Here is a 24042-nt window from a genome sequence, read left to right on the forward strand (position 1 = left end):
TCTGCCCAGGAAGGGGCGCGTCCTCGGCTGTCTAGCTGGGGTAGGGTTCCCAGGGGGCACGGCCCCGCCCTCTCAGGGAACAGCCTGGAGATGGACCAGCTGCCAGGGGAAGGAGGAACCCTACCAAGGGCCTCTAGGGTCAGGGAAGGAGGGAATAAACTCTCCAGCCCCCAGAGGGCAGAAGCTGTTTCCTCTTCTCTCCAGGGAGGTTGAAGACTCTCCGGCCTTGCTTCCTTGGGTCTCCCAGCAGCTGCCCCTCCCCCATTTCTGAAAGCCTTTTCCCTAGAGAGTGGATGGAAGGCTTCCATCTTATCCTCTTAGAGCATCTGACATTTTCCCTGGCCCCTGTAAGACTCTTCCCTACAGTGGTTACCCTTTATTTTGCTTTCTCGCTGTGCTGGGAAGGGGAGACCCCTTCCTGACCAGAGGGCGGGAGACAGCTTTGCCCAGGTATGGGAGGTTTTAGCTAGGGCTGGGGAGCCAGACCTCTCCTGGGCCCTTCCTGCCTTCATGGGGGGTGGGGATGGGGTTGGTGCTGGGAAATTCTCAGGGAAAGGGCCCAGAAAGCCAAGCAGTGCTGGGTAGCAGGAGATGGAGAGAATGGTGCCAGATGAGAGTATTCAGAGATATCCCTCTCCTCCCACTTTCTTGGCATTACTTCATGGTCAAATATTTGTTGAGGGCCTGCTATACACCAGGCTCCGTGATGGGCATGGCAGGAGGAGCAGACAACCAGGAAAGGGCTGAGGAGGAAAAGGCCGCCGAAGCTGGGGAGTTCACCTTAGTGAACAAGGGAGGAGCCCTCTGCTCTGTCACCCGTGGCTGTCCCACGGGTTTACAGCCTGGAAAGAGACAGGGACAGGGGGTTGGTGGCATTCCCAAGGACCTCTCCCAGGTTTCCCCCCTCTAAGGACACTGAGTTACCAAGAGACTGTCTCATTCCTGGTCATTCATGAAAGAGGATCATTCTTCCCACTTTCCAAAGGGGAGGGTGGGCAGGAGTCGCTCGGTGTGCTCTCCAGGCCAGAGCCCGAAGCCCCTGGACTATGACCGTAGCCTGACTCCAAGTTCACCAAGCACGGAAGATGCAGCCCTCCTTCTTTACCCTCTGGTGGGGCTTGCCTGGACTTTCCTGTGGCGCTGGTGCCACCCAGTCCTTTCTCCTGGCCCCAGCTTGTAACCCCTCCCTTGCAGGCCTGACTGTCCATGGATGTGCCCAGTCTTGGGACCCCAAGGCAGGCCCATGGGGGCATAGCCAGTTTGGCTGTAGACAGGTCCCATCCCTGAATCCCTCCCAGAGGCATGAGGTGGGTCCCGGCCATATGCACATACTGAATTGGATGTGCTGGCTTTGGGGGCTGGATGGGGGTGGGGCATCTTCTGCCTCTTTTGAATCAGGAGTGCACCTGCCTGACACATGACATCTAGGACATCATAGGCATGGGACAACGGCTGAGGTGGCCAGAGGCACCTGGCCTAGCTAGTGGGGCAAAGGAGGGATGAGCCTCCTTTGATGAGCTTCCTCTTTGTATGAGTGTCTCCTGCTTTGTGTGTTTCTGCGTCTGGTGTGTGTCTGTGTACATACGTACGAGTGGGCATCCTTGGCTCTCTGTGGGGGGCTTTTGGGGGGTGTGAATGGTGCTGGTGCCCCTGTGTTTGTGACTGGAGTGGCACTTGTGGCAGTGTGCGTGAGCAAGTCAGGGTCCTGTGGGGGCTGCATGTTTGTGTACAAGGGGGTGATCTACTTATGAATATCTCTGCCTCTGAGCTTGTTTATGGGGTTGTTTCTGGCCGTGGAGGGCTCCTCTCGAACTGCTCGTGTCCTTTTGTGGGTGTGTTTTGTTGCTGTGGGTGTGGCTGCGGCAATGTCCTTATCCAGGATGTGCAAGAGTCAGCGCACAGGCTCGGCATGGGGCCTGTGCGTGCAGGATGCTGTGGGTGGCCCGTGTGTACACAGGGAATGGGCGCGGTGAATGAGAGACAGCAGCCTTCTCTGCAGAGCCGTCCATCACCCCTGGGGCTGCAGACACGACTCTCATCATAACCCTTCCGGTGCCCTCTGCCTGGCTCTGCCTGTTCCCCACGTGTCCACTCCCTCTGCCGCCCCTCCCCTTCCCAAGGCCACAGGCAGCTGTGGCAAGAGCCTGTTACTTCAGCCCCTTGCGTCCCCACCCCTTGGCATTTGTGGGCATCCCCTGGCACCCATGGGGGTGGCACGTGCCCATAGATTGTTCCAGGCACTGGGTTGGTGGCAGTCTTTGCTGTCCCCTTTCCCTGCCTACCATGTTACAATACTATTTTTTTGCATCTCTCAGATCGATGCCAGAGGGCAAGTTGAGGGTTGTGGCACAGACAGAGTAGATAGGGGTGGCCCCGGAGAGTGAACCGATGTCTCCCAGCTCTAGCCCGGCATCACCCCCACCCGAAAAAGCCTCCATGCCAGCCCCTGTCCAACTCCTCTTTGTCATTAAAGCATTCAGGTGGCCCACAACACCCTGATGTTGGGTTCTTCTCCCATTGGGGACCCTCAGTGTCCCTCTCCTCCGCCGGTAGCTCTGAGGCTTGGGGAATCTTGTTTGCTGGTGCCAGGCACCCCAGGGCCCGGCCATCTGCTGCCTCTTGTCTTCCTGCTGAGGCTGGCACCGGTCAGCAGGGTGCCCTCAGCTTTGCCAAGGATCAGTCAGGCCCCCGGGCGACTCCTTCCTGTCCTGAGCAATCTGAAAGGGCTTTCTGGCCTCCAGGGGAGGCAAGGTGACCCTTGGTGATTGTGGATGAAGAGGAATCTGAGCACCGCCCCCATTCTAGGTGTGCAAAGGGCCCTCCTCACTCATCTCTCTGGCCCCAGGGTGTTGCCCACGCTCTCCCTCTCCCCAACTCCCTCTGTTGCCCGTGGCTCCCATCCGTTGCCCAGGGCTGTGAGGTGACTGATACCTGTAATCCAGGTTTATCATGTTAACGGGCTTTCCTGCTCTCACCTTGGTCTCAGGCCTCCCTCTTCCACTACCTGCCCCATCAGACCTCCTGGGTTCCAGTTTTGACCCTGCTGTGCCTCACTCAAATACCTTCTGCTCATCCAACCTGTTAAGTCTACAGAATTTTGCTCGGCATTTAAACCCACTCATCTGGCCCCAGCTCCTTCTTTGCAGCCTTATCCCCACTTTCCCAGGCCCTGAGGCCCTGTACCCCAGCCAAACTGGACAGTTGACAATTCCCGCAACACACACTTGGCTTGTCTGCCCCAGGGCCTTGCCCACGCCTTCCCCTCTGCTCAGCCTGCCTTGGCCCAATCTGAGCCGCTCATTTTTCACAACCTAGCTTAAGTGCCACCTCTTCCGGGAAGTATCCCCTGGCCTTTCGCAACCAGATGCCATTTCTCTGAACTGGCAGCTCTGATTCATTTCTGCCGCAGCCTCATGGGTTCCCTATATCATGGTCATTGATGCCTTTCCCCACCTGTAACTCTGAGGACAGTTACTGTGACTAGAATGTGTGGATTGTAAATATCAGGAGCGGTTCTCCCCACCCCACCCCTGGAGCCTGCTCAGGGCCGTCCTGGGTCTCAGTAGAGTATGGGACGCACCAGGCATCGCTTCCTTCCTGCTCCTGGGAGGGTGGAGGACCCATGTCCCAGGGCCTAGCGCCAAAGGTTTTTAACCCACCCCTGCCCCTACACTCCCCACCCAACCCCTCATAACCATCTCTTCTCTTATTTCCATCAGCAGCCAAACTACTGGAGTTTCAAGGTCAGTGAGCGCTGCTTCTGCTTCCATGCCAACTGCATGTGCTCTCCTGCCCTACCTCTCCCCGCACATGCTTTGCACAGGGGTGTGCGACTGCACGGGACCTTCTGGTGCGGGCGGAGGGCTTTGGGGCTGCAGGCTGTGGCTGCTGCTTTGAGAGAGTCTGGGTTTGCCTGCCAGGGGCTTGTGGATCCAGCATGGGAGTTGGGGCGCCCCTGCTGGGGATCTGAGTTGGGGATGCTCAGGCTTTCCCAGGCCGCGACTGCTGGCTCTGAGGCAGGGGCCTGGATCCCCTAACCTTGTTGAGGGCCCTGTTCTCTGAATTCGGATCCTGGAACTTCATCTTCCAGGGAGGCCCCGTGACTATGACCGGCCCCTCATCCTGTTCTTACTTTCCACTGTGAGGAGCTGGTCAGTGCCACAGCCCTGCACCCCCAAACCTGTTGCCCAGGTGCAGGGCTAAGCAAAACTCTGGGATGGGGGCCTTCCTGCCTCCCCGGGAGAGTCTGGACTGTACATAGCTGAGGAGCTGTGTGCCCCTGAAGGGCATCCTATGGACCTCTGGGGGAGCACCTTTGGGTGCCTCTGCCATCTTCCCTGGCACCCGGGCCCAGAGCTGAACCAAGTTAGACTGTGCTTGTGTCCTGGAATCCCCGACCCCTCTAATCCCAAGCATCATGACAGGGTTGGGAGGTATCCACCCCAGACTCCCCAGTGTCTTCTTGCACCACGCATCCTGTTTGCATGCATTCTCCCAGGGAGAAGAGGTCCTTGAATCAGAGAACCATGGCGTTAGAGAATCATGGCATCAGGCCTAGGCTTTGTGGAGGAGCCAGTAGAGTGCAGTGGTTTAATTCAAGGGTCAGACCACCTGGTGGTGAATTCCAGTCTACTATTAACCAGCTAGGTGACCTGAGCAAGTTACATAATCTCCTAGGCTTCCTTTTTTCCTCTGTAAAATGGCACAACGAAATCTGCATCATAGAGCTGTTGTAAACAGAGAAGAAGTGAGATACTACATGTCCCAAGCACAGTGCCTGGCTCATAGGGAGCCTTAGCTGGTAGCTTCCCTCATTTGCCTTCAGAATCATGAACACTGACTTGATTCCCAAATCAGAATCACTTTGGGAACTTGTCAGAATCTTGAACCCCATGCCCTACACCCCAGACATTCTGGTTCAGGGAATGTGGGGCCCTGGAAAGGGTTTTTAAAAGCCCCTAGATGCTTCTGCCTCAGTCTGTGGAGAGCATTTGGAAGCCTCAGAGCCTGGTCTGTGGGCCTCCACTCCAGGTTCCCTCTGTCTGATCTCAGACCAGGAGTCATCAGCCCCCGGGAACACCTCCAGTGACAGGTGCTCGCTGCTTCCCATGGCAGCCCCTTTCCTACCTTTGGGAAGCTCTGCTTGAATTAGTGTTTTGTTTTCTTGCCATCTCCACCTCCCTCCTAATCAGGGAGTCCTCCTGGATGTTTCTCTTTCCTCTGCCCTGTTGTCTCATCCCAGGGATGGAGAGAAGTGGAAACAGGCTTCCTCTCTTCTCAGGAGGGCTTTCTACGAAGGCTGTGAGACTAGAAAGGTGGCCACGGGGCCAGGAGGGAGACAGGGCCATGGGGCAGGCAATGTGGGCATCTATTCCCCCAGGCTCCCCTGTGTAGGGTCCTGCCTTCTCAGGAGTCAGCAGTGCCTAGGACCCTGTCCCCCTTCATCCTGGCCCTTGTTCCATCTTCTTTCTGGAACCTCACTTGTGCCCTCCAGGCACCGTGGCCGCCTCCTGCTCTTCATCCCTGCTTGCTGCTCATTCTGCCTTAACTCTGTAGCCCCTCAACCACATCAGCCTGGCAACCACTGACCTTCCTGTTGCCTGGCAACCCCATCACCATCAGACCAGATCTGGTTCCCCACACTCCCTCAGGGCTGAGGTGAGAGAGAAGGTCACAGTCTGGCATTGGTGGTCAGCCTAGATCTGAGCTGTGGGGTCCAAAGGCTGGGAATGGGCATCTTCCTGTCCCCCCACCCCCCACTTCCTACAGCGCCTTCCTCCTCCAAGACCCATACCCACCTGCAGTCAAGGCATTGTACTTGGGGCTGGATACCCCCTGAGGTCCCCAAATCTGTCCTTCTACATCCCCGAGCACTTGAGGCCACTTTGGGGACAGCCGGGCACATTGCCCATCAGAGGAAGATGCTCTCTCTTTTCAAGAGCGCTAATCCAATTGGAACATTAAATTGAGTTAATATGAAGATGGAGATTAATTAGGGGTTAATCAGGATTTGGGGAAGGAGAGAGCTGGGGAGGAGAATAAATGATTCCTTTTTAGAGATAATTTTACTGTGTTTTTTTTTTAACAATTATAAAAGAGACATTCTGATTGCGCAAAATTTGCCCAGCAGAAAAATGTATAAGGTAAAAAGAAAGTGCTCGCTTCGGCAGCACATGCACTAAAATTGGAATGATGCAGAGAAGATGGGCACAGCCCCTGCGCAAAGATGACGCGCAACCTCGTGGAAAAGAGAAAGCGGCCTCAGCCCCGAGATAACCAATGCTAGTGGTTTTGAGTAATTTGTTGTTGAAAATAGGCAATTAATTTTATATAAAAATAGAATTGGGCAACATGATTTTTCCTGATAATATATGTATATAATAGGTATATGTAATCTATAGATGTATATAATGTACATAAAATGGAATGAATAGACCTGATTCATTACCTTTCTCCCTTAAATAAGTGAGTTTCTGACAACCGGGTTTGAGGGGTGGGGCTGGGGCAGAATGGCAGGGGCCGTGGTTGAGTGACAGCTCTAGCCTTCAGCCAAAAGAAGGCTCTTAAAGTGCAATAGAAATCATGGCGACTCCGTCCCCACGGAGAGAGGAATCAAACTGTTCCGGGGTAAGGAATGGTCACTGGGCAACACCCTTCCCTAGGCCCAGCCAGATATTACCCTCAGCTGTGGCTTCGGGACCAGAGGCTGCCACAGTGGGTTCCAGTGCTTTGGGAGGCCAGCTGGTTGGCTGTGTGGCAGCATGTGCCTTGCAGGGAGGGGCTAAGGCCTAGCAGTTAATGCCATGTGTGCGTGTGGATCACGCCAGGCTTAGCATGTGCGCTGCATGTAATAGACATGTCATCTGTTTGAAATGGGGGTCCAACTGGCTTTGAGGGGTTAGAGGATGGTTTTCCCAGTAACCCTAAGTCAAGGGCATTGTACCCAGTTCTGTGAGGACCCATACCCTACCCCCCAGAGCTGGGATCCTGGGGTCCCTAGCTCTCTTGGCTTTTTTTCCTGGGCCCTGCCTCCTGCCCCCAACCCAATCCTCTGAACTCCATGAAGGATAAATTTGCCGCTCACCAATCTGTTGCTTAATTAATGTCTGGAACTAATGCCCCAATTTGCTCTACGATTCTGCGGCTCACCTCAGTGACAAATTTGTGTTGTTCTTTGGAAGCTTAAAATAGCAGGTGTGCCCATGGCTCCTGCTCAGATGGTTTCTTGTCTGGCGTCCCAGGGTGCTGAGTCCTTTGCCCACTCCTTACCTGCTGGGTGTCTCAGGGAGGCCAAGGCCCCAAGAGGTTGGGAACTGTCCTGCAGCCACACAGCCAAGTCTGGAATCCAGGGGACCCTCCTGTGTGCGTGTGTCTGTTGCAGGCTTGCGGGGGTTCCCAGGGCCCCGATGGGGGCAGCAGGCAGAGTGGGCAGAGTGAAGGGCTCACGCTCCATTCCTCCCATCCGCCTTGCCTCTGCAGACCCGCAGCTCACGCCACACTCAGGGAACCCAGCCCGGGCTGGCAGACCAGGCGGCCAAGCTGTCTTACGCCTCAGCTGAGTCGCTGGAGACCATGTCGGAGGCCGAGCTGCCTCTGGGCTTCAGTAGGATGAACCGCTTCCGACAGAGCCTGCCCCTCTCCCGCTCAGCCAGCCAGACCAAGCTGCGCTCGCCAGGTACTGCCTGCCCCTCCGCCCTCTTCCTGGCCACTGGCTCCTCCCCCTGCTCTGCCTGCCCGCGAACACCTCATTCCCTTCACCATTCTGTCTTCTTCAACCATCTTTCTAGAAGCCTCTGCCTCCCTTCTCCATCTCCCACCCCCCAGCAATCTCCTCCCCTCAGAGCCTTTTCCTCCTTAATTTCTCTTCCCAGCCCCCCTCCTTCCCTCTCCCCCTCACCTCTCCATCGTCTCTCACCCCTCTGCCCTTCAGCACCCTCTGCCCTGCCTTCTCTCTCCTTTAGCTCTCTCCCCGTCTCCAGCAGCCCCCTCTGCCTCATACCCTCCCTTCTCACCCCTCTCTCCCTCATCAAGGGCTCCCCCTCAGTTTCTGTCCCACCTGCTCCCGCACCCCCTCCCCAATTCCATTTCCTTGCCCAGGTTCCAGCCTGCCTGGGGTCAAGGAGGTGGCTTCAGAGGTCAGCGGCATGAGGGGTGCGTGGGTGCATCTGCACTCGGGGGCAGCGTCCGGCCTCAGACCCTGCCTCTGCGGGACCAGCGCAGCTCCGGACGGCCCCCCTTGCCCTCCTGGCCGGCGGCGTGGCGGTGGCCGCGGCAATGACAGCGTCTCCTTCGCAGGGGTGCTGTTCCTGCAGTTCGGGGAAGAAACTCGGCGGGTGCACATCACGCACGAGGTCAGCAGCCTGGACACGCTGCACGCACTCATCGCACACATGTTCCCGCAGAAGCTCACCATGGGCATGCTTAAGTCGCCCAACACCGCCATCCTCATCAAAGACGAGGCTCGCAACGTCTTCTATGAGCTGGAGGATGTCCGGTGGGCGTGGCCCCGAGGGGGGTGGAACAGTGGGCTTCCGGGTCCTCCTCCTCCGTGGGGGGCTTTATTATGCAGGCCATTCACCAGCCCCCTCCTGACCCACCCCCAGTCCCTCCTCTTTCCTCTGGGAGCCCTACTGCCCCTCCCCCTACCTCGGTTAGCTCAGCCCCACCCCCTTCCCTCTAAGTCGTCCTCCTCTGCTGGTTCTGGTAGTCTTCAGCCAACCTGAAACTGGCTGTGAGGCTGAGGAAGTGGACGGGGTGGAGGCTGCTGGGCGTGTGCGTGTGTGTGTGTGTGTGTGTTGGTGTCAGGTAGCCTCAGGCACGAGATCCACTGAGCAAGGAGTTAGAAAGGGGTTGAGGCTCCTGGCCCCTCTTGCCATCTCTCTTCCCTCTCCCTGGAGTAGCTGTCCCTTCTTAGCACAGGGCTGGGAGATGGTGACCTTCTGAACTCGCCCCCCCCTCCGCCCCTGCCCTCCAGGGACATCCAGGACCGCAGTATTATCAAGATCTATAGAAAGGAGCCACTTTATGCTGCTTTTCCTGGCTCACACCTCACCAACGGGGATCTCCGGGTATGGCTGGGGGTGCCCAGGGCATTGGGGGGCGCTGGGCAGATCGGGGCCAGGAGCACAGTAACTTGTCATCAGGGACCAGGCCCAGCTTTGGAGAAGGGAACATAGAGGCTGAAGCAGAGGGGGCCTCCATTGATTGCGGGGTCATGGATTTCTCCAGCACACCTCTAGATATTCTAGACGACTCTTCCAGGAACCAATCTTTCCCGTTGGGCTTCCCCACCCGTCCGCGTAGGGTATAGGCTGCGGGTTGCCCCTCTGATGCCTCTTCCCTGTTGCTTCTTCCTCCATCCTGGGAGCCCTGATGGGAGAAGGGACCCTGATGCAGCCGGAGCGAGGGAAAGCAGAGAACAGAAGGGGCTTCCTAAGTGTCAGGGGGAGGGTGCTGTCTCCTCAGGCAAGGGAACCCCTTAGTGACCAGCCCTGTGGGGATCCGGGACTATCTTCTGCACAGAGAGAGATGGTGTATGCGTCGAGGGAGTCGTCGCCCACACGGCGCCTCAACAACTTGTCGCCCGCACCGCACCTGGCGTCCAGCTCGCCGCCGCCCGGGCTACCGTCGGGGCTACCGTCCGGGCTGCCTTCAGGGCTGCCGTCCGGGCTGCCGTCCGGCTCCCCATCGCGGTCACGCCTCTCTTACGCCGGGGGGCGCCCGCCCTCCTACGCCGGCAGTCCGGTGCACCACGCGGCGGAGCGGCTGGGAGGCGCCCCCGCCGCGCAGGGCGTCAGCCCCAGCCCCAGCGCCATCCTGGAGCGGCGCGACGTGAAGCCGGACGAGGACCTGGCGAACAAGGCGGGTGGCATGGTGCTGGTGAAGGGCGAGGGCCTCTACGCCGACCCCTACGGGCTGCTCCACGAGGGCCGCCTGAGCCTGGCCGCGGCCGCCGCCGGCGACCCGTTCGCCTACCCGGGGGCCGGCGGCCTCTACAAGCGCGGCTCCGTGCGCTCGCTCAGTACCTACTCGGCCGCCGCGCTGCAGTCCGACCTGGAGGACTCCCTGTACAAGGCGGCGGGCGGCGGCCCCCTCTACGGGGATGGCTATGGCTTCCGCCTGCCGCCCTCCTCGCCGCAGAAACTGGCTGACGTGGCAGCGCCCCCCGGAGGTCCCCCGCCGCCTCACAGCCCCTACTCGGGGCCACCTAGTCGTGGCTCGCCGGTGCGCCAATCCTTCCGAAAGGACTCGGGCTCCTCTGTCTTCGCAGAGAGCCCCGGAGGCAAAACCCGCAGCGCCGCGGGCTCCTCGACGGCCGGAGTGCCCCCTCCTGAGCTCTTCCCGGGGCCGGGGGAGCGTCCGCTCGTTGGGTTCGGGCCGCCTGTGCCAGCAAAGGACACAGAGACCAGGTGAGGGACGCTCACGAGGCCTCAGGACCGTGGGGGGTGGGGGGTGGAGAGGGGGCACCGCAGAGTTTGTGGCAGGGTTGTTGTGTCCTGGACTCTGACCCCGGAGTCCTTTGTGGACCCGGAGTAATCTAGTGGGGTCACCAGTCTCTTGAATGTGGCAGAGAAGGCAATGAAGAGACAGGCATGGCATTTCCCTTCTGTCTGCAAGGCCTTAGGGGTGGACAGAGGGCCCCAGACAAGAACTGTGGAAACCTGGGTTTGCATCAGTTCCCTGAACCTGTTTCCCTCACCCAAACCGAGGCTGGACCAGCACTCTTTAGTGCCTTTCTCGCCCGGACAGAATTTGCAGCTGAGAGCTGTCCAGCACCGGGCCCGCTGAAGTCCACCAGGGCGGGGGTGCTGGTAAGGAATAGGGATGGGGAGAGACAGAGGCACGTTCACTTAGGGAGCCTCCGACCTGGGGAACTCTTGCCCATCGTTCAGCTCCTTCTTAAGGAGGCAGGGCTGGAGGAGGTAACCAGGGCGCTGGCCTGTCCCCCTCTGCCCTCAGGCCATGTGCTGAGAGGTAAGAAGGGATTTACATTCACACAGCTCTTTTGAGGCCTGTGTGCCAGGCAGTGCACTGGGCACTGTCAATGCCAAGGTGGGCAAACCCAGTTCTGCCCTGTTTAGTGGGGGAAACATATTAAAAAATGCTCGTACTTCCTTTGGGAGCCTGTACAGGGACTCCTCAAGGTTGCTGGGGACTCTGGGATGGCTTCCGAGAAGAGGCAGGGAGGAGGGCATAGCAGGCAAGGGGAAAACGTGTGGCAGTGCTGAGACACAGTGCAGGGCCCATCAGGGAGCCAGCGGTGAGAGGTGAGGCTGCAGAGGGAGGGGGTGACTGTAGGGCGGGGACAGGCTTGCCGATGTTATATGGGGGGGCGGCCGTGGACTTGATCCTTAGGTGTTGGGGCCCCTTGAACTGTCTGTGTAACGAGGGGCTGGGCAGGAGGGACCCAATGCCTAGAGAAGGGTTTGCTCGAAGCCACCCTCCTCCCCAGGGAGCGCATGGAGGCCATGGAGAAGCAGATCGCCAGCCTCACAGGCCTGGTGCAGAGTGCCCTGCTACGAGGTTCAGAGCCTGAGACCCCCAGGTGAGCCACTTCCCCCAACACCACTCGGGCCAGTGGGTAGGGCAAGAGGAAGGGGAAGTGGGCAGCAGGAGTCCTGGGCTCAGCTCTGCCGGTGTGACTCTGGGCACGAGTCCCGTCCCTTCTCTGGGTCTCCATTCTGAGATCAGGGGGCTGGAGGTTATGTTAGGGTCTCCCCCAGCTTTTGACCATCTGGGGTCAGCATGGACCCTCTGCGAGCCAATTTTTTTTCTGTGTCACAGCGAGAAGGTTGAAGGCTCCAATGGAGCAGCCACGCCCTCAGCACGTGAGTGACCCTTCCCTCCTCCTCCACAGGTCCTTAAACTCTCCAAGCCTCAGATCCCCAGGCTGTAAAGTGGGGATTAAACGATAGCTATATCGCTGGGCTTGAAAGCATAAATGAATAGTCATCTCAGCCCAAGAGGCCTTTGCCCTGGCTCCCCACAGAAGGGCTGACTACCATTGGGGGCAGGGAGTCAGAGCCATGTGCCTCTGTCACTACCAAATGTGGAGGACCTTGCCCCAACCCCTCCAAGCCTCGTGATGTGTTCTTCTCCCATCCTTGTGGTCCCTCTGCAGCCTGCGGGTCAGGCGGCCGGAGCAGCGGGGCCACCCCAGTGTCCGGCCCTCCCCCACCCTCAGCCAGCAGCACCCCTGCAGGACAGCCCAGTGCCATCAGCCGTTTGCAGATGCAGCTGCACCTGCGTGGCCTTCAGAACAGTACCAGTGACCTGCGTGGCCAGCTTCAGCAACTGCGGAAGCTCCAGGTACCACTCCTTCCAGGACCTCGTCCCCGCCCCCTCAGAAACCACCCACTTGCACTGAAACTTATTCCCACAAGTCCTGCCCCATCCCTTACTTGCTCAGTCGAGTCCCTTGCATCTCACTGGGTTCCTCTCCCAACACTTTCTCCCCTTCCCCTCCCTTGAGTTCCTGCCCCCTCGTTGACTCTCTGTGCCCCCTCACTAAGCCCCTACCCCCTGCCAGTGTCCCCGTCACTGAGCCTTCCTTCCCTTTCCCTGAATCCTCAGCGCTCGCCTGGAACCCCCATTCAGCTCACTGAGCCTCCTCCCCCTGTCAGGACTCAGGGAAATCCCAGTTCCTTCCAGCCCTGCATTCCTTTCCTCTTGGGCAGAGCCCTTTCTGCAGATCCACTCAGCTCCCCCACCCTGCCCCGCCTGGCAGATGGTCCCCCCAGTCAGGAGCCTGGCATCGCTGTGCCTGCTCCTCCAGAGGGCCCTAGAGCCTGTCAGGTGAGAATAATGAGCAGAGACAGGCTGGAGGGGGGCAGAGAGTTGCCATCTGGGCAACGGATAAGATCTCACCCCCAACCCACCATTGCCCCAACTTGGCCTTAGAACTGGGTTCAAAGATTTAAGTTGGTCATCCCGCCCCAGCCACGGAAACTCGATCAAACCCCAGGGCTTGAGTCCATCGGAGCCAAGGCCGTGCAGCCCCATGGTGGGCAGGGCCCTAATAGGTCCACTTCTTGTCCCCCAAATAGCCCGTTCTCCTTGGCTCAGTATTTTCCCAGCACAGTAACCTTGTCCTCCGCCCCCGCCCCCGCCCCCACCATCCCACCCCTTCGCTGCTGCTCATGTTCACAGTCATGCAGCTGCACCTTCTGCATGGGCCAACTCAGCACTCTTCCCTGCCCTATCCCCGTTCTCCACCTGCCTCTGTTCCCCAGAACTTAGCTCTTGGCTTCTGCCCCCACCATCCCACCCTTTCGCTGCTGTTCACGGCCACAGCCGAGCAGCCGCATCTGCTGTGGAGCCCGCCCGGCACTGGGCTGTCCTCTGCCTGCCTCCTCCCGGCCCTTGCCCTGATGAGCGCCTCCATCCTCTCCCACCCCGGTCCATCGGTCCATCTTCATTCGACAGCTACAGAACCTGGAGTCGTTGCGCGCGCTCCTGAAGGGCACGGAGGCGGAGCTGAGCATGCGCGTGTCAGAGGCGGCTCGGCGACACGAGGACCCGCTGCAGCGACAGCGCACCCTGGTGGAGGAGGAGCGGCTGCGCTACCTCAACGACGAGGAGCTCATTACCCAGCAGCTCAAGTGAGGCTGGGTCCCGCACCGGAGGGAGGGCCGGGGCTGGGGCAGCGGCCAGTGCGGCGCGCAACTTGGTTTTACCGGGAGGCGCAGCTCCTCCTGTCCTTCTGAATCACAGGTGGCGTTGGTCTGTTCTGAAGCCTGATTTCCTTCTCCTGTGTGGCCTGATTTCTCTGTGACCCACAAACCTTTGACGCCCCTGGCACAATTCCTGATTTCTTTTTTCTGGCTTGATGCCTGCTTTTGCTATGGTCTTCCTTCCCAAAGCTCCACGGTCTGGAGACTGTGTGGCCAGCTGCCTGATTTCACTCTGCCCTGCGACTGCTTTCATTCTGGCTTGTGACCCGTGTAAAATGACCCTCTGGTAGAGTATTCAGGTGGAGAATTCAGGTGTTGCCAGCTTGGTCAGTTTGGCGCTGACCAGCCGCAGTTGCCAGCACTCCAGTTCCCTGATCTCTGAGAGCAGGTATAGCCCAGGAAAAACGCTCTTCCCATCCTAGTACAGCTGTAGCTTTTCCAGAAGGAATGAGGAACAGAGAACAGCCCACCCCCAAATGCTTAGACATGGAAGGGTTAACAGAAGACAGTCCTCTGAACCAAATTTAGCAAATAGCTGTCTGGCCAAGATTCGATTGTCTGGCACCATTGAAAGAATAAACTGGCTTTAGCTGTAGGTCCACTGTGTGAGCATCCCCCGCCCCCTGGCAACTGCCGCCTTCCCTTGTCAGAGACAGAGGCCCTGCTCCGTCCTCTGGCCTCCCTCTTGGTGGCACAGGGAATCAGGGGACCTGAGGTCCAGATCCAGCACTGAGAGGTTGTGTGATCAGGGCAGCTTCTGCCCTTTTCTGTGCTGCAGCTTCCTCACCTGCGCCCAGTATTAAGATTTTTGCAGTTCTTGCCAGAGAGGGCTTGGGTTCAACTGGCCAGTGACTCAGGGAGCCAGGAGAGGCTGCTCAGAGGAACCCAGCTTCCTCCCCAAGTCACATTTGACTGTACCTCTTGCAAGGGCCTCCTTGAGAAATGGCCCTGCTCCTCAGCCTTGGGCTCATATGGCCTGGTGGTACATGGGCAAAGATCCCCGTGACCCCTTGTAGCTGAGGTGAAATAAGAGGTCATCCCACTTGGAAATAAGCTGGCTGCAGCTATCCATCACTCCAGGTGTGTCAACTTAGTGACAACGCCAGGGAGATCTCCGAGAAGACTGGCAGCTGCCATCCCCCCAACCCCGGGGAATTCTATTACTTGACTTTTCTGTCCTTTCCTTGCCCGCTTCTCACTCCGCACATAGGAGCTGGGTTGGAATTTTCAAAGGGGACTTTATTGAGACATGAAAGGGAAATAAAAGAGGAAGTAAAAAAACACAGAGGCAGAAGAAATGAAAGGACAGATTTATGCTTTTGGCATATGAGTGTCTGACCCTCAGCTTCCTGGGCCTTTGGTTCTCCAGGAAGACACACACTCACTACCCCCTGCCGTGTTACTCAGCCTGCTCACTTGAGAGAGCTTGGGGGGACAATAGGTGGCTTCTGGAAGGATTTTCCATCTACTTTGAAGGGGGCTCCTGCTTTTTCGAGGTGGGGCCTGAACTGGGCTCCACACCAGCCCTGCAGTGGCTCCAGCGTGGCCATGCGGGCCCTCCCTGCGCCGCTGCCGCAGCCTCCCCGGGCATTCGGTGGCCCAGCTGGCCCCTTCTAACCCTTGCATGTTTGCTCTCGCTTGGCTTTGCTCTGCCCCACCTTTTGGGCCTGGCACCTTGCATGAAGTTAAGGCCCACACTATGCTTCATTCAGCTTGGCTCACTAGCCTATACTTCTAGCCAAACACTTGATCTCTGTGTAGACGTTGGCCTTGGGGGCAGCCTCTGCTGACTGAGACCTTTTGGCCTCTGGAGCCTCACTTACCCTAACCCAGGGCTGGCTTTGTAGGCATGTGACCTGTGCTCACAAGGGCCGCATGCTTGGTTTAGTGCTGTGCTATCACTGTCTTGAAAGTCTTAATTTTCTAACTAGGGGTCATTTTGCACAGGGCCCAGCAGGTTGTCGAACAGGTCTGTCCTGACCCTCCCCTTCTCGCCCTGCCAGGAGTAAGCCTGGGTCTGCAAAGCCTGACCCCTTTCTGATCCCAGCATCTAGACTTAGACTGGTCAGGGACTCATTTATAGAGCTGCCCAAGGTGGGGGCCCCCAAATCAAGGTGCTAATTGAGACTAAGAGGGGGGGCTAGTTCCTTCTGCCTGAGAGTAGCAGCGTTGCCTTCTCCTAAAGGCTTACCTGCGTGCCCCTTTAAATGGGGGTCTCTCCTCGCTCAGTGATGTTTGGGAGTGACTATTTTACAAAACTGGTACACCTTAGCCAGTCAGGTGCCAGACAAAGCAGAGTTATTCTTTCCCATGTGAATCTACCTGAGCCTCTTTTTTAAATTAAAAAAAATGTTTCTTTGTAAATTTTATTTATTGATTGGTTGATTTTAGAGGGAGAGAGAGGAAGGCGGAGAGAGAGAAACAGCGATTTGTTGTTCCACTTATTATGCATTCATTGGTTGCTTCTTGTATGTGCCCTTGCCAGGGATCAAACCCACAACCTTGGCATATTGGGATGGCTCTATAACCAAATGAGCTACCTGGCCAGGGCGAGCCTCATTTTTTTCTTTTTTTAAATGCCAAAGCCAGCTCTATTAGTTAAGGTGGCTAGTTAGTTACTTAGGGTTGCTGCTATAACAACCTGTACGATGGTTTGAAAGTATTCGACGTATCTTTCTCATGCAACAGTATTGAGTGGGTTAGCGGAATGGCCTCCTCCATGCAGTCATTCAGGGACCTGGGCTCATGGAGGTGGGGCCATCTTCAGTATATGCCTTCCGAGGTCACCCACTGGGTCATTGCCCTTCAACCAACCGAAGGGGAAGACGAGCACGGAAGTGCTCATATGGAAAGGTTTTATGGGCCAGGCCTGGAAAAAGTATGTACCCCTTTCATTTATGTTCTACTGGCTAAACTTCAATTGAATAGCCACTCCTAACTGCTGGGGAGGCTAGGAAATGTGCGTCTGATGTGTTTGTCTATGTTGGACTGGAGGTAATAATGGTTCCCACTCACAGAATTCGTTGTGAGCATTAAATACGGCAGCGATTTTCACCTGGTGTGCCAAAGAGGCACACTGACGCGCCGCATGAATTTTTAAAACATGCAATAAACTGACCTTTTCCCCTTTCGATTGTCAAATTAAAAAAATGGCAACAGCCAACACAACAATAGCCGTCTGGTGCGAATGAATCAAAATTATACCTATTTTTTGTCAAATCAGCAAACAATGTATTTTTTGGTGTGCCGCAGAATTTTGGTAATTAGCTTCTGTGTGCCACGAGATGAAAAAGGTGGAAAATTGCTGAAATAAAGTAATAAAAGGGAAGGGCTGCATGTGGCACCTGGCACACAATAAGTGCTTAGGACATGATAGTTCTTTAGCTGGTAGCGCTGAGTCACAGGATTTCATCCTTGGCTCCAGCATGGTCTGTCTTTTTACCCACTAGTTGGATGAAGATGTAGAAGGCATGCTGATAAGATTTGCTGATGACACAGAGCTTTGAGGGGGAGCAAATCTGTTGGATGGTAGAACTGAGATTCAGAAGTTGTTCCCACCTGGAGAGCTGAGCTGAAATCCAACAGATGGGATTTGACAGGAATGTATGTAAAGTCGTGCATGTGGGTCAGGGATGCCAGTGACTCGGGGACAGAATTGAGATGGCCTACCTGGGCAGCGGTTCTTTCTTTCTTTTTTTTTTTCTATTTTCTTTTTTAAAGGTCTCATCGAGATCAGCAGCTCTTTCTTTCCCTCCATCATTCATTCCACAATTATTTACCAGATAGCTAATCTGCCCCAGGCACACTGCCAGGTGCCGAGCATCGGGATGCCTCCGGATCAGGAAAACAGGTTCCGCCTGCCTGGGGCTGCCCAGGCCAGCCCACAGGAGCTCCAGGGGCTGGTGGGGCAGGAAGCAGACCCCAACCCCAGGTGTAGGGAGTAGGGAGAGCTCCCACTGAGACCTTAGGACGAGTGGAAGTCACGGGTACCCATGCGTGTGTGTGTGTGTGTGTGTGTGTGTGTACACGATTGAACAGAGTATTAAGGCAGAAGAAGCGGCATTAAAAAGGCCCAGAGAGGGCAGCACATACAAGGACCTCAGAGACATTCTGGACAGTTCTAAACAGAAGCAAGCCAGACCAGGACAGGAGATGTGGCTGCAGGGAAAATAAGAACAGCCTTCAGGGCCTTACCTCTTGCCAACCTTTCCTGTTTGCATTGGCTTGTTTAATCTTTACAATGGCCTCAGGAGGGATGAACTCTTAGCACCCCCGTGTTTTGGATGAGGAGGCTGAGACCTGGCGTGAGTAGGCAACTTGTCCAAGATCTCTCTGCGGGGATGGGCAGAGCTGGGGTGGGAATTTGGATCTGTTTGACTCTGGAGCCAAATTTTCAACTCTTACCCTCATGCTCTTCTTGATTTCCTGGAAGAGTTTGGATTTTACCCTCAGCATGATGGGATCCATTTAGGGTTCAACACAGTCGGGAGTGACTGGGCCTGATTTACATTTTAGAAAGATGTAGGGTTTAAAAGGAGGCAAGCTCAGCATAAGCCAGTTGCAAATCAAAAGCACCTTTGTCCTCAAAGAAAGAGGCTGAGTGTCTGGATCATTGGAGAAAAGATAGGTGGACACCGTGGTGTCGCGCTGCAAGAAAAGAAATCCCTCTGGGGCACGTGCTACCGCCTCCAGCTCTCTGAAAGGCTGCCAGGTTCTCTGCTGCCCCTTTGGCAGAATGAGAATCAGAGGATGTAAGTTTTAGGGAGAGAGATTGGAGCTGGTGTGACTAAAGATCAGAACTTCAAAAGGGGATCCAGGGCCCCTGTTAGAGAGGGAGCTCTTGTGAAGTCTCACCTCTGAGGTTTGGCATTTCCGATTTCACTTGGGCATGTGGCCTGGTGGATGGCTTTTAATTTTGATCTGACTGGTGACCTGATTTCTTTCCAGCTGCCCAATTTCAGGGGGCTGGGCTGGGGCCAGAGGGGCTGAGAGGGTCTCTCTGTGGCTGCAGTGACCTGGAGAAGTCGGTGGAGAAGATCCAGAGGGATGTTTCCCACAACCACCGGCTGGTGCCTGGGCCCGAGCTGGAGGAGAAGGCGCTGGTGCTCAAACAGCTCGGGGAGACGCTGACTGAGCTCAAGGGTGAGCCTGGGGGCCAGTGAATGCGGCCCGTGGTCCAGGGGGGAGTCCCTGCTGCACCCCCGCCACCCCCCCCAGGCGCTGCCCTTTCTGCTTCCCATCGTCCCAGTTCCCCGAGCTGCTCCTTGCTCAGCTCACGTCTTGTGGTCCCCTCAGCTCACTTCCCAGGCCTGCAGAGTAAGATGCGGGTAGTGCTGCGCGTGGAGGTGGAGGCTGTGAAGTTCCTGAAGGAGGAGCCACAGCGCCTGGACGGGCTACTCAAGCGCTGCCGCGGGGTCACAGATATGCTGGCGCAGATCCGAAGGTCATTCTTTCCCTGACCTCTTACCTCTGACCTCTGACTTTCCATGGGGTCATGCACTGGGCCCAGATTGATAGATCAGCCTGACCCCTTATCCTGACTCCTCTCAAGGTCACTGATGTGGCGACTGGAGCTACACCTCACCTCTGACCTGTTATAAGCTTGGCTGTCCCTAATGCTGGGTGCAGGGACTCCTCCGCAGGCCCTTGCAGGCCCCTGCAAGATCGCAGAGCCCTCCTTACACCTCGCCTCCCCCAGGCCAGGCTTCCCTTCCGAGGGCCACCACCCTGCTGGTCTCACTGCTGCTCCTAACTCTTCCAACCGCAGGCAAGTGGACGAGGGTGTATGGCCACCCCCCAACAACCTCCTCAGTCAGTCCCCCAAGAAGGTGACAGCTGAAACTGACTTCAACAAAAGCTTGGACTTCGAATTGCCACCCCCCAGCCCTCCGCTAAACCTCCATGAGCTGAGTGGACCAGCTGAGGGAGCCCCCTCTACCCCTAAGGGGGGCAACCCCACCAAAGGCCTGGACGCTCCTGGCAAGAGAAGTGTGGACAAGGCTGTGTCTGTTGAGGTACTGGGCCCGGGGTGGGGGGTCGGCCAGGCTCACACGTTCTTACCACCATCCTGGGCTGGAAGTGCTGACATGTCATGGGTACTTTCTCCTGGGGGAGGGGGAAGTCTGAGAAGCATGTTAAGGGTGACATTTGTCCTGTTAGAAAAGCGTCTTATAAAGTTATAATGCTTGAAGCTCTGTAGTGTTTGCATAAGAATAGAGTATGTGGTCAATGAAACACAAGAAAATGTCCAAAAACACGTCTAACTATATCAAGAGAATGGTATAAATAAAGAAGTTGGCATTCCAGACTCATGGATAAAACATGTAATATTCAAGGAGGAGTCTGGGGGTCCTCAGGGACCTGGACCAAACATGGGGTTTCCTTTACCGTTCCTTGCATGTGTGGCTGGGGAAAGGGGGGGAAGGGGCTGAGACCCCAAAGGCCCAGGAGCAGGGTAGCCACTGTAGTTCTGACTCTTGCCCCCTCCTCTTAAGGCTGCTGAGAGGGACTGGGAGGAGAAGCGGGCAGCCCTGACCCAGTATAGTGCCAAGGACATCAATCGGCTGCTGGAAGAGACACAGGCGGAGCTACTGAAGGCCATCCCGGACCTGGACTGTGCGAGCAAGGCCCACTCAGGCCTGGCCCCCACCCCTGACCACAAGCCCCCGAAAGTCCCCCATGGCCAGAAGGCAGCCCCCCGAACGGAGCCCAGTGGAAGGAGGGGCTCAGGTATGGGGGAAGGAAGGGGGTAGGGGGAAGAGCTCAGAGGAGGGGAGGAGCCCCATCTTCAGGAGCCTTCAGGTTGATGGGGGAGGCAGGTGCGAGAGAATCTTTGTGGCCAGGCTGCTGGAGAAGGGAGGTGCTGGGACACCCGCGGCCTGACCCTCAGCCCCTGAAGGGAGACCCACAGGCTGGGTTAGAGCTGGACTCCGGGAAGGGCTTTTCCTGCTGCCTTGACTGCTGCTGAGAGGACCACGCAGGGAGGAGGAGCAAGTCCAGGCAGGGAGTCATCAGCCTGCATCTCCGACCCAGCCGTGCTCTGAACCAGGCTGTGCTGACTCAAGTGCATCCTTGATCAGCGCAGACATGGCTGCTGTGCTGCTCTCCCCCTGCCCCTCCCCAGCCTGTGAGCTCACAGGTCAGGCAGAAATCTGAACTGGAAATGGCAACCTTCATTCATTCCTGCCACACATATTTGTTAAGCATCTACTGTGCCCTGGGTGCTGAGAATAAGGAATAAGACACTACGTGCTTTTAAGGCCCTTAAAATTTAATGGCGGAATAATACTCACATATATGTTTATCAAGCACTTAGGTATGTGACAAGAACTGCCCCAAATGCTTCTTACATATTAATTCTTATAATTTCATGACAACCCCGGGAAGCAGTCCCAGCAGTTATTCCCATTTTACAGATGACGGCACTAAGCTCAATGGCCTGGGGCTGCATGCTGTCTGTCCCAGGCCATAGCTAGTGTGTAAAGCACAAGTAGGATGAGGGGCTAAATGCAGCGGTGGAGGTGAGCTCTGGTGTTGAACAGCCTCGGAGGAGGCCCTGGGAGGGCAGGGAGGGCTTCCGATCTGAGGGCGCTTTCCATTGGAGCCTTGAAAAGGAGTAGGGGCTTCCCTGGGAGAGGAAACAGCATGGGCAGATGCCTGGGGGGGTGTGTTTGGTGTTGCCCAGCAGGGTCCAGGCATGGGAGTAGCAGCAGAGCTGAGGCTGAAAGATTGGCGTGTGCACAGGGTGCTGGGCCAAGGCACTTGGGTGTGTTTTGGGTAATGGGGAGCCACTGAGGGTCAAAGGCAGAGGAATGTCAGGTTTGAGTGACGTTTCTGCAGGTTGCCCTGGGAATAGCCCCTGCTGCCAGACGAATTGGGGGAAGGGAGAGCATTGTGGGCTGGGTCAAGCTCTTGCAAGTTACTGTTCTCTCTTGATGGAAAAAGGATGATGATCCATACTAAGGCAGGGGCTGAGGGGCAGGAGGAAAAGAGATGAATTACAGCAGCATTTCTCAAACTTGAACGTGCGCATGAAATCACCTGGGGATCTATCAAAATTTGGCTTCTGATCCAGCAGCTCTGGGTGGGGCCTGAGCTTCTGCATTCCTAACAAGCTCGCAGGAGCTGCCAGTGCTGCTGGGCTGTGGACCACGCTTCAAGTAGCGAGGGGAGAGAGTGCTGTAAGAGGGGGAGTGGCAGGGCTTGGGGCTGGATTGCAGGGGGAGGTCAGAGAGAAGGAGAAGGGAGCCTACTTCCTGCCCCCTGGGCTTTCCTCTCTCCTCCTCCCTGGAGGAGGAAGCAAGGATTATCCCCTTGGAGTCAGATGTGGCACACAGACTCCAGGGTTACAGGTTCCCTAACCTCCAGCCCCTTGGCTGCCTGCAGATGAGCTGATGGTGCCCCGATATCGCACGGAGAAGCCCTCTAAGTCGCCCCCACCGCCCCCTCCCCGACGGAGCTTCCCCTCTTCCCACGGCTTGACCACCACACGCACTGGAGAGGTTGTGGTCACCAGCAAGAAGGACTCAGCTTTTATCAAGGTACCACCCCCACCTTGGGCAAGGGGATGAGGAAGTTAAGTTAGGGGGATGCCTGAAGTGGCCTCTGGAGATCCCCTGGGTGGCCCCCTGTCTCAGGGGAAGTGGAAGGAAAGAAGGGGGCTGGCCAGCGGTGACTCCGCTTCCGGCCTGGACTTGCACCGTGGGAAGGGGCTATCCTGGAAGGATGAGGAGCTAGGGCAGGCGGGAGGTGGTCTGGAACCCGTGGAGCCTAGGAAGTGAGCTGGTGCGGAGGCGGGGCAAAGCCTGGTCTTGACGGGGCCTGGGCCTTGCAGAAGGCCGAGTCCGAGGAGCTGGAGGTGCAGAAACCCCAAGTGAAGCTGCGCCGGACAGTGTCCGAGGTAGCCCGCCCGGCCTCCACACCACCCATCATGGCCTCTGCCATCAAGGATGAAGACGATGAGGACCGCATCATCGCGGAGCTGGAGGTGGGTCAGGGGTACCACTGGCCCTCGAGGCATCAGCAAGGCCGGGCTCCCTTTCCCTGCCAAGCTGACCCCAGGGTGGACTGGGACAGGTGGTTGGCCTCTTGGGCTTCCTGCTGAGTGCTGGCCCTTTCAGAACCACACCCTTCTTGCCTCAATTTTTTATCCACTGTAAAATGGGGGAGGAGTCCTGAAGTCTCCTTGCAGGTTTGAGGTTTTTGATTGTAGGCTTTGAGTCTCACTTCCAGCTGCCCTGACACCCTCCCATGCTGTGAGACCACCATCCTCGAATGTTCTTTGAACATCTGGTGGCAGAGGTTCTCATACCCAAGTGCCCCGAGTCCAGCCCAAGTCTCTCATACTCCAGCGTTCTCAGCCCTGAGCCCTGAGTGGCTGGAGACACTGGACTTCCAGGGCTTCTGGAGAGACAAAGTGGAGGCCATTGTGAGGGGCCTAAGTGAGGCTGGGATCCCAGGGCCAGCCCGGGGCCACCCCGCCCATGGGTGCCCGAGTCATAGGCCAGCGCCCCATTGTCCTCCCTGTACACCTCCTCCAAACCTGCCCCCGCCTTCTGCCCCCCAGGTGTTTGAGAGAAGCTCAGTGTCTTCCCTCCCCCACACGCCCCGCCGCCAGCCGATCCCTACCTCGCTGTCCCCCCAGGACTCAGGGCCCCCTGGGGGCTCAGCCCCAGGTCCCACACGGAAGGTAACGGTCTGCCCCCACCTCTCACAGTGCTCTTTCTGCCTGTGCTTCCACAGCTTCCTGTCTTCACCTGTCACGCTAACTTGCTAAAATGCCAGTCACATCCCTGGGTCCCCGCCACTGCCACAGCCTCACCCATGTGGAATCACCTCCTCTTCCGCTCAAGGGCAGACACATGACCCTTCCTCCTGTCCCTGAGACTTCAGCAGCCTGGTATCCGGTGGCCCCTCGGGTCTGCTTTTTCTTACAGGCTTGACTCCGAGTCGGCTCATAGTGGCCTGGGTGCTTTGTTCCAAGCTACGACCTGACTTTAGGCCTGGCCTGCAGTCTGGGTTTTGCCTTGGCCCCAGTGGAGTCCGGACCTGGCTCACTATAGAGGACTTTAGGTCTGACTCAGAATGTTTGTCCTGAGCGCTAGCCTGGTCCCTGCCATCGCCCTTCTCCGCGGCCTGCGTCAGGCAGGTGCTCCGTTTCTCCCGCCAGAATCTATGCCTTGCATTGGGGACCGGGACTCACCAGGGGGGACTCCTTTACAGCCTCGCTCTGACCCACGGCCTGGTGTTGCCCCCTTGGTCAGGGAGCTTGGAGTGAAAGAAACTCACACCCTTCCTTGGCTGCTGGCTCCGTATCTTTCAGCGTTGGGAAGTTCTTCCTTCTCTCTAACTTCAGTCCTTGCTGCTATCC

At 57.0% G+C, this 24042-nt stretch overlaps 1 protein-coding gene and 1 non-coding gene across 2 annotated transcripts in view; both read left to right on the forward strand.

Moving 5' to 3' along the window:
- Positions 1-24042, forward strand: part of SRCIN1 (SRC kinase signaling inhibitor 1) — a 66503-nt gene that overhangs the window by 31208 nt on the left and 11253 nt on the right. Inside the window, 16 exon segments of the mRNA XM_054593719.1 lie at positions 3720-3743; positions 7480-7675; positions 8296-8494; positions 8975-9068; positions 9523-10409; positions 11453-11545; positions 11785-11828; positions 12122-12309; positions 13426-13601; positions 18685-18815; positions 18969-19116; positions 19441-19687; positions 20168-20402; positions 22059-22213; positions 22507-22659; positions 23239-23361. Of these exon segments, the coding sequence (XP_054449694.1) occupies positions 3720-3743; positions 7480-7675; positions 8296-8494; positions 8975-9068; positions 9523-10409; positions 11453-11545; positions 11785-11828; positions 12122-12309; positions 13426-13601; positions 18685-18815; positions 18969-19116; positions 19441-19687; positions 20168-20402; positions 22059-22213; positions 22507-22659; positions 23239-23361 (3093 nt within the window).
- On the forward strand, positions 6155-6262 carry LOC129087091 (U6 spliceosomal RNA). The gene has a single exon (XR_008530874.1). It is a non-coding gene; the product is annotated as a U6 spliceosomal RNA (small nuclear RNA).

This window comes from Pteronotus mesoamericanus, unplaced genomic scaffold, assembly GCF_021234165.1.
Source record: "Pteronotus mesoamericanus isolate MK-2021 breed Mesoamerican mustached bat unplaced genomic scaffold, CSHL_Meso_final scaffold_476, whole genome shotgun sequence".
NCBI classification, from domain to species: domain Eukaryota; kingdom Metazoa; phylum Chordata; class Mammalia; order Chiroptera; family Mormoopidae; genus Pteronotus; species Pteronotus mesoamericanus.